This window comes from Melospiza melodia, chromosome 27 (genome assembly GCF_035770615.1).
Source record: "Melospiza melodia melodia isolate bMelMel2 chromosome 27, bMelMel2.pri, whole genome shotgun sequence".
In the NCBI taxonomy this organism is placed as follows: domain Eukaryota; kingdom Metazoa; phylum Chordata; class Aves; order Passeriformes; family Passerellidae; genus Melospiza; species Melospiza melodia.
This window is the reverse complement of record NC_086220.1, coordinates 8258068-8272720: the sequence shown is the minus strand read 5'-3', so window position 1 is coordinate 8272720 and position 14653 is coordinate 8258068. Positions and strand designations below refer to the sequence as shown.

General features: G+C 45.5%; 1 protein-coding gene across 1 annotated transcript in view; it reads right to left on the bottom strand.

Annotated features, from left to right (window-relative positions):
- The window catches only part of CSMD2 (CUB and Sushi multiple domains 2), a 261846-nt gene that overhangs the window by 182020 nt on the left and 65173 nt on the right, over window positions 1–14653 (bottom strand). Inside the window, 2 exon segments of the mRNA XM_063177637.1 lie at window positions 7521–7728; window positions 12737–12931. Of these exon segments, the coding sequence (XP_063033707.1) occupies window positions 7521–7728; window positions 12737–12931 (403 nt within the window).

Here is a 14653-nt window from a genome sequence, read left to right as displayed (position 1 = left end):
TATTCTTCAAACGTGTGTTTGCAGGACAAACACAGGAAGAAATTAAGAATTAATGACCTTCAGGGTTTTTTTTTTTTTTTCCCTCTGCTATTACAGGCTTCCCTGCCTCTCATCCCTTGGGATTCAGGATCACACAGCATTGACCTTTCCACGGAGATCTTCGCCCCTGAGGTGACCAAACAACAAAGAAAGGACAAATTGGGATAAAAAGGGCAATTTAACCATTATCAGGGTCATTTTCAGCCTAAAAGCATCTCCTTCCCAGTCTGAATATTCATTAAAAGCTTTCCACCATGCAGCAAATGGAATTCATCACGTTAATGCATGGAAAAGTAACTCTGGGGGGAAAGTGGGATGGGATGTGATCCTGTTTGATTGGATTGAAGGGGAGAGGTCATGGGGCCTTGTCACAGGGTTCTGTCTGTCCCTGCCATGTCCCAGGGCAGGATTTGGGAAGCAGATGCTTCCCAGGAGAAGGAATGGCAGCCAGGAGCAGGGAGCAGCGGGTTCTGCTGCTCCACGTTCAGGCTGAAACCTTCCCCTTCCCTTCAGGAATATCCACCAGCTATGGAACCCCTCCATATCCCACCTTCTCCTTCCTTCCAGGAAAATCCACAAACTATGGAACTCCTCCAAATCCCTCCTTCCCCTTCCTTCCAGCATTTCCAGCTATGGAGCTCCTCCAAATCCCACCTTCCCTTCCCTACAGGAATACTCACCAGCTATGGAACTCCTCCAAATCCCACCTTGAGGAAAATCCACCATCTATGGAACTCCTCCAAATCCCACCTTCTCTTCCTTCCAGGAAAATCCACCACTAGCTACAGAATTCCTCCAAATCCCACCTTCCCTCCAGGAATATCCACCAACTATGGAACTGCTCCAAATCCCACCTTGAGGAAAATTCACCAGCTATGGAACTCCTCCAAATCCCACCTTGAGGAAAATCACCAGCTATGGAACTCCTCCAAATCCCACCTTGAGGAAAATCCACCAGCTATGGAACTCCTCCAAATCCCACCTTCTCTTCCTTCCCGGAAAATCCACCACCACCTACAGAATTCCTCCAAATCCCACCTTCCCCTTCCCTACAGGAATATCCACCAGCTATGGAACTCCTCCCAATCCTTCCTTCCCCTTCCTTCCAGCATTTCCAGCTATGGAACTTCTCCAAATCCCACCTTCTCTTCCTTCCAGAAAAATCCACCACCAGCTATGGAACTGCTCCAAATCCCACCTTGAGGAAAATCCACCAGCTATGGAACTCCTCCAAATCCCACCTTCCCCTTCCCTCCAGGAATATCCACCAGCTATGGAACTCCTCCAAATCCTTCCTTCCCCTTCCTTCCAGCATTTCCAGCTATGGAGCTCCTCCAATTCCCACCTTCCCTTCCCTCCAGGAATATCCACCAGCTATGGAACTCCTCAAAATTCCCACCTTCCCCTTCCTTCCAGGAAAATCCACCACGTATGGAACTCCTCCCAATCCCACCTTCTCCTTCCTTCCAGCATTCCCAGCAGTGCCAGGAGCTCTGGGACAATGTGGCAGCACAAACCTCTCAGTCCAAAACATTCCCAATCCCTGAACTTGCCACCAGCACCAAGGATGCTCAGGGATGGTTGGAAGGCACCAGTTCTGCCTCCTGCAATCCAGAGCTCCAGCAGGACAAAACAGATCCCTGACCCACAAATTGCTGCTCTTCACAGAGGAAATCCATCTTCAAATAAAACCTGGAGTGCAGGAATTCCAAGAGCTGGAATTTCCCCACCACCACTCCCAGGAATTTATGTATCATGTACGAGGTGTTTGAATATGCAACAGGTTGTTGTTTTTTAAGGGTTAATCCTCTGTTAACGTGGGTCCTTTTTTAGGCTTGTGCTGCCCAGAAAAGATACTTGGACTGTCCATAACTCTTTGTATTTATTGTCTCATATTGTCCTAATTAAAATTGTCCAAATTATTATTACTCTAATTGTATTACTATTTTTATAATCATTTTATTACCATTAAACTTTTAAAAATTTAAAAACAAGTGATGGGTGTTTTTCACCCTCTGAATCCTGATGGTGTCTTCAGGACTGAGCAAGGTGGGAAGAATTTTATTTCTTCTGATAATGGAGCAATAAATTCTTTTTTTTATGAAAGATTTAGGTGTCCTGTGGCTGCTATCTGGTGCAAGTCCCTCATTCCTTTCTTTAAAAAAAATCCCACATACATCGTTTCTATTTTAATATTTTGTTATAACCTAAAACTGTATTTAACACACTACTTAAAAAATTAATCCAACATAACTTTCTAACATAACACACATAATATTCATTTGAATATTTGCAAAAAACCAATCATAAGATGTGCATTTTTCACCAGGAACACATCCCAAAGCACAAAATCCTCTCTCTGGAGCCAGAGCCCTTGCGTGGACTTCACAGGCAGCTCCGAGATGAAAACCAGGAGCTGAAAGCACCGAGGCCACCACGGCAGGATCAGAAGCCGCTTTGATGGAAAGAAAAGGGGTTGGTTCATTAGGAGCTCCCACTGAGGAGCTTTTCAGCACCCCATCAGCAGCTCCATGTGAAGCTGCGACCTCCAGGACCCGCAGCTCTGAGAGCACAAGGCGTGTGCAGAGAGAGGGGCTGGCCAGAGGGATGGGATGAGGGAATCCCAGAGCATCCCAGAGCTTTTAATGACTTTTGGGAACCACTTAGAGACAGATTGAGGTGCTGGGGAGGGAAGGGTCAGCTGCACGTAGGGATGGGGAAAGGGAGTTGAGAGGAGCTGCTGAAATGCTGATGGTTCCTGCAAAAAAATCTTCCACCAAATAGGGAAATCAGAGAACATGGGAACGAGGGGATTTCATTTTTCTGCTGCTCCAGAAAGGGCTGATGGATCCAAGGGGTCTCAGAAAACAAGAAAGAACCTTAAAAAATGCTGCTCCAGAACGGGCTGGTGAATCCAAAGGGTCTCAAGAAAAAAGAGAGAACCTCAAAAATGCTGTTCCAGAAAGGGCTGATGGCTCCTGCAAAAATCTTCCCCCAAACTCTTCTCAAACAGGGAAATCAGAGAACATGGAAAGGAGGAGATTTCACGAATGCTGCTCCAGAAGGGGCTGATGGCCCCAAAGGGTCTCAGGAACATGGAAATGAGAGAATTTCAGAAATGCTGCTCCAGGAAGGGCTGATGGCCCCAAAGGGTCTCATAAAATGAGAGAATTTCAGAAATGCTCTTCCAGAAAGGGCTGATGGATCCAAGGGGTCTCAATAAAAACACAGAGAACCTCAAAAATGCTGCTCCAGAAAGGGCTGATGGATCCAAGGGGTCTCAGGAAACAAGAGAATTTCAGAAATACTGCTCCAGAAAGGGCTGATGAATCCAAAGAGTCTCAGGAGCATGGGAATGAGAGAGAACTTCACAAATGCTGCTCTGGAAAGGACTGATGGGTTCAGAGGGTCTCAGAAACAGAGAAACAAGAGACATGATCAGAAATGGTCCTCCAGATGGATCCAAACGGTCTCAGGAACATGGAAATGAGAGAATTTCAGGAATGCTGCTCCAGGAAGGGCTGATGGCCCCAAAGGGTCTCAGAAAACGAGAGAATTTCAGAAATGCTCTCCCAGGAAGGGCTGATGGATACAAGGGATCTCAGAAAACAACAGAATTTCAGAAATGTTCCTCCAGGAAGGACTGATGGCCCCAAAGGGTCTGAGAAGACAAGAGAATTTCAGAAATGCTGCTCCAGGAAGGGCTGATGGCCTCAAGGGGTCCCCTGAGCTCAGTTCCAGAAAAACACTCATAAAATCAACCAGAGGAAGTGGAATTCCAAGGTTCTTGGTTCTCACAGGCTCACCAGGTACATGGGCACTTTTGTTTTCACCTACTGCTCAACATCTGGAGCACCCTGAGGTGCCTGTGCTGCCTTCACATCTGGCACAGCTGTGCTTCAAATGAGCGCAATAATTCACATGCACGTGTTGGGGCAGGTTCCTTTTCCAGGGAATCACAGCATGAAGCCAAAAGGAATTTTACACAAAAAAAAAACCAAAAAAAAACAAACAAACAAACAAAAAAAAACAGAGGAGAAGTAAAGATTTTGTGCAAGGGATGAAAATGCAGCGCCAAGGTTGGAGAGGCAAAAGGAAGACGAGGCACTGAGGGGGAGGAACTGAACTCAGACAGGAATAAACTCCCAGGATTTGGCTGCTCCTCGCTTGCAGCCCTGCTTCTCCCACCACATTCCCTCAGCATGGGATTTATCAAGAGAAAATCAAGGAGCAGAAACTGGATCCCAGGGGGAATGACAGGGAAAGGCTCAAGGAGTGGGAGGCATTGGGGCAATGTGACAGCTGATGCAACTTTCCTAAAATAAACCCCAAAAAGGCTCAGAGCATTCTGTGATCTGAAGCCCACGACACAGCAACAGCAGCACAATTCCCAATGAAAATCCCAGTCCCTCCCACCCCTTCCAAAAAACACCAAGGATTGAAAAAATCTAGAAAGCCTCGTTATTAAAGCAACCATCTCCATCCTAAAAGTCTTCAAAATAAATTTAAACAAATTTTCCAATCAGAAACATCTCCTGAAGCTCCGGAACATCCCAGACAGATCAGAGACAATTCCCAATGAAAATCCCAGTCTCTTCCACCCCATCCAAAACACACCATGGATAGAAAAGATCTGGAAAGCCTCATTATTAAAGCAACCTTCTCCATCCTAAAAGTAAAATTCCCACCTAAATTTTCCAATCAGAAACATCTCCTGAAGCTCTGGAACATCCCAGGCAGATCAGAGACAATTCCCAATGAAAATCCCAGTCCCTCCCTCCCATCCATGGATATAAAATATCTGGAAAACCTTGTTTTTAAATCAACCACCCCACAGGCTCATCCCACCCTGCTCCTTCCCCTTTCCTGCTTTTAGGATTTTACTTCTCCCCTCTCAAGGCAATCTGGGCCCAAGGTGCCCGGGCTATAAGAGCTGTAAAAGTGTGATTTTATTAATCTGCCTCAAAACTGCTCCCTTGGAATTCTTCCTGCAGGATTCACATCCAACAGGTTGGGGAGCAAAGGAAACCCAGCTCAGGATTCTCCAGCATGTGGGATCAATGGGAAGGCACTTAAAGCAAGCTGGCTCGTAAAAAAGAAGCCCAAAAAATCCATTTTTAAAGCTGGGAGGGTGAATGGTAATGCAGGTTTTTCTAAGAGCAGGTCAAGTCAAGGTTACTTGAAGTGCTGAGTTAATGGGCTCATAAATATCATCATTAGGTGCCATTCCCTAGCTTGGAAACACACAGGAATTATCCTCCTGATGAAATTGAATTTTGTTTATTTGTGCCCAGCCCTGGCCATGACTAAAACTACTCAGAATGCTCAGAAAATGAAATATTTGAAATATTCAGCTGTGAGAGGCTTCAAGAGAATTGGCTGCGAGTCTCTCTGCCCTATTACCAATAATTAAAATCCGGTTTTTTTCATAGGCAGAAGAGGGAAAAAGGGGTTTGAGCTCTCTTTTCCCGCTGAATCACATCAGCATGGTTAAAGATGAGACAGGAGCACCAGGTTTTTTTCCCCCTACGGGCAAAAATTATTGAGAACTGACTCATCTGAATTTAATTACCGGGCCAGCTCGGAGAGATGAAATTCCAAACAAGAGTTCTTTGCAATTCCACTTGTGGGACTGCAAAGTTTCCTTCAGGAATGAGAAATGAGATGGCCTGGAATGGGCTGGGGCTGGCTGGAAATTCAGGGATGGGAAATTTGGGGATGGGAAATTCTGGGATGTGGAAATTCTGGGATGTGAAAATTCTGGGATGGGAAATTCGGGGATGGGAAATTCAGGGATGGGAAATTCGGGGATGGGAAATTCGGGGATGGGAAATTGAGGGATGGGAAATTGAGGGATGGGAAATTCGGTGATGGGAAATTGAGGGATATGGAATTCAGGGATGGGAAATTCAGGGATGAAAAATTCAGGGATGGAAAATTCGGGGATGGGAAATTCAGGGATGGGAAATTAATTTGGGGATGTGAAATTCGGGGATGTGAATTCAGGGATGTGAAATTTAGGGATGGGAAATTCGGGGATGCACCACAAAAAGCAGGAACAGTTTCTGCCAAGGGGGAATTCCTGCTGCTGGAGCCCGGGGATCCCAAAAAGGGCTGAAGGGAGCAGGGATGCAAATCCATCATTCGTCCCTCCAATGAACCCCAAAGTGACACCTGTAAAACCAGGCTTTAATCTCAGTTTTAACAACTGTGTGTGCACTACAGGCTCAGCTCAAAGCCAGGCTTACATTCCCCACAATTTAAAGTATTTTTTCCCCTGCTGTATTTACGAGGAGTTTATTAATTTTATTAATTAATTAATTTTTTTTTCCCCCCAGCAGGTTCCCTCTGCCAGGCTTTGTTTTATTTTTGACATGACAAGACACAGCTCTGCTTTGGCAACACCTCCAGGCTGAATAATGTTTTTTAACCAGCTCCATCCATCTTCCCAGCCAGCACAGCTGAGTGCCTACGAACCACCAGTGCCCTAAAATATTAATGCATTCTAATAAAACCAGCCCAGGCTTTTTTTTCATCAAACAGCAACATCTAATTTTCCAAAGGGGCCTGGGAACAGTAAACAATTGGGACGTGGTAAATGGCAACTTCCCTCCCATCAATACACCCTAAACACTCCAATGCTGTTCCCTCAGAATTGCCAGCCAGGATAAATCACTCAAATAAATGGGATTTGCAACAGGATCCTCACAAATAATCACAATTTAACTCGCTGCTGATAATCCCAGGCAACACCTGATTATTACAAAAGCTTCATTCTTCCCTTCCAGAGGGATTCTGGGTTCAAATCTAACTTCCAGGACCTTCCACTTGCTGCCAATCAGGACTTTTAACCCTTTGAAGGTGATCACCATGTCCTTTGCTATAAAACCAACAGGAGGAACACATCAAATTCCCTCTGCAGATCCTTATTTCCCCTGCCTTCAGAGCACTGGGGTGGCTCCTTAATATTGGAAATATTGGCTTTTATCCCAAATTCAAGCAATATTTCTGAGAAAAGTTTCCAGGCAATCTCTGGGATGAGAGGGGGATTGGAATTCTGCCCCCTTTCCCAGGGACAAGTGGATCTGGTGAAACATTTCTAGAAGTTCATCAACATCAATGGGTTTAGCAAGCATCAGAACATTCAGCAAAACCAAGGCTTGAGTGTGGCAGGGTTTGAGGGGGTCTCAGAGGTTGGGTGATTTTGTTTGGGTTTTTTATTTTTAAATATTTTTTCTACCCAGCCACACCACGACTCTCACTGCAGACATCAGGACTCAGAGCAGCCAATGCTCACTGCTGAGTTTACCAAGCAAATCCCACCTTCCAGAAGGAAACCACGGGGAATAATTGGCAATTTCCCCTCCTTCAGGCCCAAACTTCTCCCTCTGAGCCCCCAGTGAAGTTTGGCTGTGCCCACACAGGCCATGAGTACCCCACAAGGCACCACCCTACAAGGAACGAACGGAGCAGGAACCTACCAGAGCGAGGATCCCTCCGTGCCAGCAACTTCCAGAACATCATATCCATCCTCCAGCTGGAAATCCATGAACACCAGGGCAATGGTGTCCCCAGGCTCGGCCAGGATGGTCCAGGTGCAGTCTGCATTGTTGCCATACTCCAGGGGGAAGTGGGGGCTGGAGATGATCCCGCTCTGGCCCCGCAGGGTCCCTCCGCAGGCATCATCAGCTGAAACAAAGGCCAGGGTGAGCCCTGAATGCCCAAAGGTCCCAAAGTCCAGCCCAAAGTCCCAGCCTGCCCTGGATTGCCAAGCAAATTGTACTCTGTTCACCATCAGAACTGTATTCTATTTATCATCAGAATTGTATTCTGCTTATCAGCAAATTGTATTCTGTTTACCACCATCTGTATGGCAGTTGTCTTCTGTTAAGTGGGCAGTTTTCCTTATCTCTTCCACAACTAGGGAGACATCTGCTGATAACAGGTATTGAATGTCCCTGCATGGCTGATAAGAACTACAGCATCCCACTGGGAGATGTGAGCCCAGAGGGAGGAGCCAAGCATTCCTACCCGGATAGAATCTGGAGATTTCAAACATTCCTACCCGGATATAAACTGAGATTTCAAACATTCCTACCCAGATATAATCTGGAGATTTCAAACATTCCTACCTGGATAGAATCTGGAGATTTCAAACATTCCTACCCAGATATAATCTGGAGATTTCAAACATTCCTACCTGGATATAATCTGGAGGTTTCAAACATTCCTACCTGGATATAAACTGAGATTTCAAACATTCCTACCCAGATATAATCTGGAGATTTCAAACATTCCTACCCGGATATAAACTGAGATTTCAAACATTCCTACCCAGATATAATCTGGAGATTTCAAACATTCCTACCTGGATAGAATCTGGAGATTTCAAACATTCCCACCTGGATATAATCTGGAGATTTCAAACATTCCTACTCGGATAGAATCTGGAGATTCTGGAACACCAGCACAGCTTCTGCACTGGATTGCCCAGAGGAACAGCAGCTGCCTCTTCTTCCCCTGGATCTTCAGAGGCAGAGACTGCACCTTTCTCCAGGATCCCTGCTCCAGCAGAACCAGCTCTGACACTGCAGGAGGGCTGAGCCACAATTCCAATGGCACTGCTGCCAACAGCCTGACCCACAGGGTGTCAGGTTGGGTTCTGACTCTGGCAGTGCTGGTTTAGTTCACTGCATTGTTTATCTTTTTATTTTCTTCCCTATTACAGAACTGTTATTTCCTGCTCCCATATTTTTTGCCTGAGAGCCCCTTAATTTAAAATTTATAGCAATTCAGAAAAAGGGAGGGGTTCATTTTCTCCATTTCAGGGGAGGCCACTCCCTTCCTTAGCAGGCTCCTGGCTTTCCAAACCAAGACACAGCCAAACCCCCTTTGGGGCAGGGGGTGTCACTGCCCACTCTTAAGGATGGAGATGATGCCTCAGGTTTGGCTTTTGCATTTCTCAGGTTCTGTCTGCTTTCGTGTGTGGGTCTGGGGTTCATATCAGGGATGGTGAGCTCTGTGCACAGAGCAGGGAGACAAAACAATTCCTGCTCCAGCTGGGCACCAAGGACAAATGATCCAAATCTCAGCCCAAGAGCACAAACAACGTGGGCTGGAGAGAGAAAAACAAGCAGGATGGGATTGGATGGGCTAAAGCTGGAATTGGACAATGAACCCCAATATGCAAATGGAGCAGAATTAATAAAAGTGAGAGACCTCGTGACCAGGTGTCCATTTTGTGACCATTTTGGTTCATCTTTGGTGCAGCCCTGGCTGGGCTCTTGTGCTGCCCAAGGTGGATCCATTGAGGAGATCCTTTTAATAAATCCCTGCTTTATTCTTTCGCTCTGCCCAGCCTCTCTTCTAGCCCAGCCTTCACAAGGAATCATAGATGCAAACTCAGCTGCAGGCACAGCTCCACCAGAGCAGCTGAAAAGCAGATTTTGTGCTGCCCTTGGAGCCATTCCCTGGATCCTCCTCCTCCCTGGAGCAGCTCAGGTGCCACCAGCCCCAGTGCTGGGCTCCAGGCTGGAAGGGCAGCGTTGAAATCAAACACAAGTTTGGCACTTCAGGGTGGAAATGCAAAGCTGGGTTTCTCCTCCAGCTGGAGAGGGGATCTCAGCAATGGAAATGGTGCCAACCCTCAGCTCCAGCACCAGCTGGGGTCAGGATTAATCCCTCCCTCCCTGGGGTTTCCTCCACAAATGCTGAGCGAAGCTGGGCAAGGAGGAGACTCTGGGAAATGCTGTCAGAGCAGAGGGAACTGCTCCCTCCAGGCAGGGAATTCCCTCTTCTCCCACCAAGGTGCTGCTTTGCCCATTCTCAAGGTGGAATTTCAGGGAATTTCACCTTTTAGAGGGTCCAGAGGAGGGCCAGGAATGGTGAAGGGGCAGCTGAGGGCACTTGGAGAGGAGAAGATTGAGGGCAGAGCTCAGAGGGGCTGCAGCTCCTCCTGATGGAATATTAGGGTGGATTTAGGGCACCCAGAGGGTGCTGGGCACTGCCCAGGCTGCCCAGGGAATGGGAACATTCCCAAGGCTGCCAGAGCTCCAGGAATGTTTGGACATCACTTTCAAGGTGGAATTCTGGGGGATCTGTGCAAGGGATCCTTCATCCCTTGATTCTATGAGTATTTCACCTCCAGAGAAACTCAAAAAATAAAATTGAATTTTAAAAAAAGTATTATAAAATTGGCAAAGACCATCCTAATTTGGAGAAAGAAAATCATCATAACTGATCATAAAAACCACCAGGAATAAGCAGCACTCTCTCAAATCACTCTGACCCTTCCCCTGAACACTCCTGACCCCAAACCAGCAGGGAAATACCCCAAACAAACCCCAACGACAGTCACAACACACCTCTGCACCTGTAACCCATCCAAGGGAGCATTAAAAACACCCCAAGCAACCAATATTTGCTCACTTGAAGGCGCAGCTCCACGGCCCAGGGGCTGATTGATCGCTCAGGCAGAGTCAATAAAAGCAATCAATAGGAGATGCTCTGCTCAAGTGCACAGGGAATCGAGGGGAAGAGACTTCAGGAGCAGCAGCAAATGTTTTTGGTGGAAGAACACAGATATTTGTGTGTTTACACACTCCCCAGCCCCCCCTGGGAGCACAATTAGCAAGGCTGAACTGATAAAGGAATTTTGAAGTTTCCCTGCCCTTAAACCGGCAGGAGTTGGGAATTGGTTTCAGCATAAATTGTTCATATAAATTCAGTATAAATTTTCAGTATAAATTTTTCAGTTTAAATTTTCAGTATAAATTGTTCTGTATAAATTTTCAGTATAAATAGTTCAGTATAAATTTTCAGTATAAATTGTTTTACCTCCTCCAAGGCAGGGAACATTCCAGCCCTGCACAAATCCACCTTTCCTGCAGCACAGCACCACAGCCACCCTGGGATGTGCCACAGGAGAGGGAATCTGGCACTGGGAAGCAGAAAATCCAGTTCCATTTCCAGTGTTTGAGCTGGAAAACCTGCAGGCTTGGGGAGGCGCCTGATTTTTGGGATAATCATGGGATCATGGTTGGTTTGGAGCTTCAGGATCATCTCCTTTCACCCCATTCCATGGGCAGGGACACTTTCCACAATCCCAGGTTGCTCCAACCTGGCCTTGGACATTTCCAGGGATGGAGCAACCACAGCTTCTCCAGGAAATCAATCCCAGTTCCTCAGAGGGAGGAATTTTCTCCTAATATTTAATCTAAACCCACTCTCTTTCAGTTTAAAGCCACCCCCCTTTGTCCTACCACTTATAAAATTGGGGTTTTTTCCCCACTTCGTTTTATTTTTAAATTTAATTTAATTTAACTGTCCAGGGACCAAGAAACCGCAGCTAAAGCGGCTGTGCCCCATTCCCAACACCCCGACCCCTTCACAACCTTCCCATTATTCCCCCAAAACCCAACAGCCTTGAGGAACCCATCAAAAACCCATTAACCACAACCCAAAACCCAACAACCACAACCCAAAACCCAACAACCACACCAGGTTTACTTTCCCATTTAGGGCTGGTTTTTAAGGGTTGATTTTTAAGAGTTAATTTTGAAGGGTTGGTTTTTAAGAGTTGCTTTTTAAGGGTTGGTGGTTTTGTTTTTGTATGGGAGATATTTATGGAAGTGATGCAAAGCTTTTAGTTACTAGAAAGTTGTATCTGCTTTTGTGAAAAAACACGTGTTAAAGATGAAAGATACTTGGGAACTTCTGTTTTTTCTTCTGGTTGGTTAAGAGGTAACATAATTTGGGTTTTGTTTTGGTTAGGCTGGGCTGGGTAGCTTTGCTGTGGGGCTGGGCTCTTCTTCTGGGTTCTTTTAGGTTTTTTTAATCAGTTGTTGGGTAGGGGCTGGGTTATGGTTATGATTTCTAACATTTCTTCTGGTTTCAACTAAAGCCACCGCATTTGGTTTTGAAGGGTTGGTTTTTGAGGGTTGGTTTTGTATGGGTTGATTTTGAAGGGTTGATTTTGAAGGGTTAGTTTTTAAGGGTTGGTTTTTAAGGGTTGGGTTTTGAGGATTGGTTTTGTATGGGTTGATTTTGAAGGGTTGATTTTGAAGGGTTAGTTTTGAAGGGTTGATTTTGAAGGGTTAGTTTTTAAGGGTTGATTTCTAAGAGTTGCTTTTTAAGGCTTGGTTTTTAAGGGTTGCTTTTTAAGGTTGGTTTTGAAGGGTTTCTTTTTAAGAGTTGCTTTTTAAGGGTTAGTCGTTAAGGGTTGATTTTAAGAGTTCATTCTAAGGGTTAGTTTTTATGGGTTGATTTCTAAGAGCTGGTTTTTAAGGATTTCTTTTTAAGAAATGCTTTTAAAGGGTTGGCTTTTAAGGGTTAGTTTTTAAGGTTAGTTTTGAAGGGTTAATTTTCAAGAGTTGCTTTTTAAGGGTTGATTTTGAAGGGTTGATTTCCAAGGGTTGGCTTTTAAGGATTTCTTTTTAAGAGATGCTTTTTAAGGGTTGGTTTTTAAGAGTTGGTTTTCAAGGGTTGCTTTTTAAGGGTTGATTTCTAAGGGTTGGTTTTTAAGGATTTCTTTTTAAGAGATGCTTTTTAAGGGTTGGTTTTTAAGGGTTGCTTTTTAAGGCTTAATCTTTAAGGGTTAATTTTGAAGAGCTGGTTCTTAAGAGTCGGGTTTTAACCCTTTCAAACCCAACGACCCCACCCCAACCATCTCAACCCCCATTTTCGGGTATCTCCTCACCTCTGCAGACGGGCAGAGGGAAGTCCCAGGAGGCTCCTTGTCCCGAGCTGGCCTGGCAGGTGAGCAGGGCGTGGCCCTCCAGGAAGAAGCCGGGGTTGCAGCTGTACCTGACCCTGTCCCCGATGCTGAAGGTGGTTCCCTGCTGCACCCCGTTCCGCAGCCGCCCCGGGTTCCCGCACGTGTGGCTGGGCAGGGCTGCAAGGGAAGGGACAGGGAATGAGACAGATCCTCAGGGAAAACAGGAAAATCCTCTCTGAAAACAGAATGATCAATTTGAGGGAAGCAGCGTTGGGTTAGGGGCTGGGAATTGTCACAGGGCTGAGCTAAATCCTTAGGAAAAATGGAATAATGAAGAATAATCCATTAGAGGGAAGCGGGGTTGGGTTAGGGACAGGGGATTGTCACAGGGCTGAGCTAAATCCTCAGGAAAAACGGAATAATCATCACTGAAAACAGAATAATCAATTTGAGGAAAGCAGGGTTGGGTTAGGGACTGGGAATTTTCACAGCATTGAGTAAATCGTCAGGAAAAACGGAATAATCGAGAATAACGCATTTGAGGGAAACAGGGCTGGGTTAGGAACTGGGAATGTTCATAGGGTTGAGTAAATCGTTGGGAAAAACAGAATAATTGTCACTGAAAACAGAATAATCAATTTGAGAAAAGCAGGGTTGGGTTAGGGACTGGGGGCTGAGGTAAATCCTCAGGAAAAATGGAATAATGAAGAATAATCCATTAGAGGGAAGCAGGGTTGGGTTAGGGACTGGGAATTTTCACAGGGCTGAGCTAAATCCTTAGGAAAAATTGAATAATCAAGAATAATCCATTTGAGGGAAGCAGGGTTGGGTTAGGGACAGGGAATTGTCACAGGGCTGAGCTAAATCCTCAGGAAAAACAGAATAATTGTCATTGAAAACAGAATAATCAATTTGAGGAAAGCAGGGTTGGGTTAGGGACTGGGAATTTTCACAGCGTTGAGTAAATCGTCAGGAAAAACGGAATAATCGAGAATAACGCATTTGAGGGAAGGAGCGTTGGGTCAGGGACTGGGAATTGTCACAGGGCTGAGCTAAACCTTCAGGAAAAATGGAATAATCATCACTGAAAACAAAATGATCAATGTGAGAAAAGCAGGGTTGGGTTAGGGACAGGGGGCTGAGGTAAATCCTCAGGAAAAATGGAATAATGAAGAATAATCAATTTGAGAAAAGCAGGGTTGGGTTGGGAATGGGAATTTTCACAGGGCTGAGCTAAATCCTCAGGAAAAACGGAATAATCATCACTGAAAACAGAATGATCAATTTGAGAAAAGCAGGGTTGGGTTAGGGACTGGGAATTTTCACAGGGTTGAGTAAATCATCAGGAAAAACAGAATAATCGAGAATGACCCATTAGAGGGAAGCAGGGTTGGGTTAGGGACAGAGAATGTCACAGGTCACACCTGAGAGTCCCCAAGCCCAGTTTCAGGGTTCCAGCCCCCAAAGCAGCAGCAGGGGGGCTCCTGACCCCATTTCTTGCCCCCCAAAGCCATTATTTTCATCCTCCTCCAAAGCCCCTGGAGCTGGGAAGTTCCACCAGGAAATTTTCCTGCCCAGGCAGGTTCTGGGAGCAGGGGCTGCTCTCAAATCCAAGCAGGTGGAAAAGCAGCCCAGAACCAACATTTCATTTCTTGTAATGATCCTCAAACCCCCAATTTAATTAAATTACCAATGTCACTTTTTTTTTTTTTTTAATGAACCCATTCCTGCTTTTATGCTTCCATCCCTTAAAATTAATGAGTAGAACTCCTCTATAAATAAAAATCCATCATTTTTAAAAGTCAATCTCCACCACGAGCTGCTCTCTACTTAATGAACTGTGAAGAATCAGACAACCCTGACCTGCATGGGATCTTAAAATCAGACTTGAAAAACAGA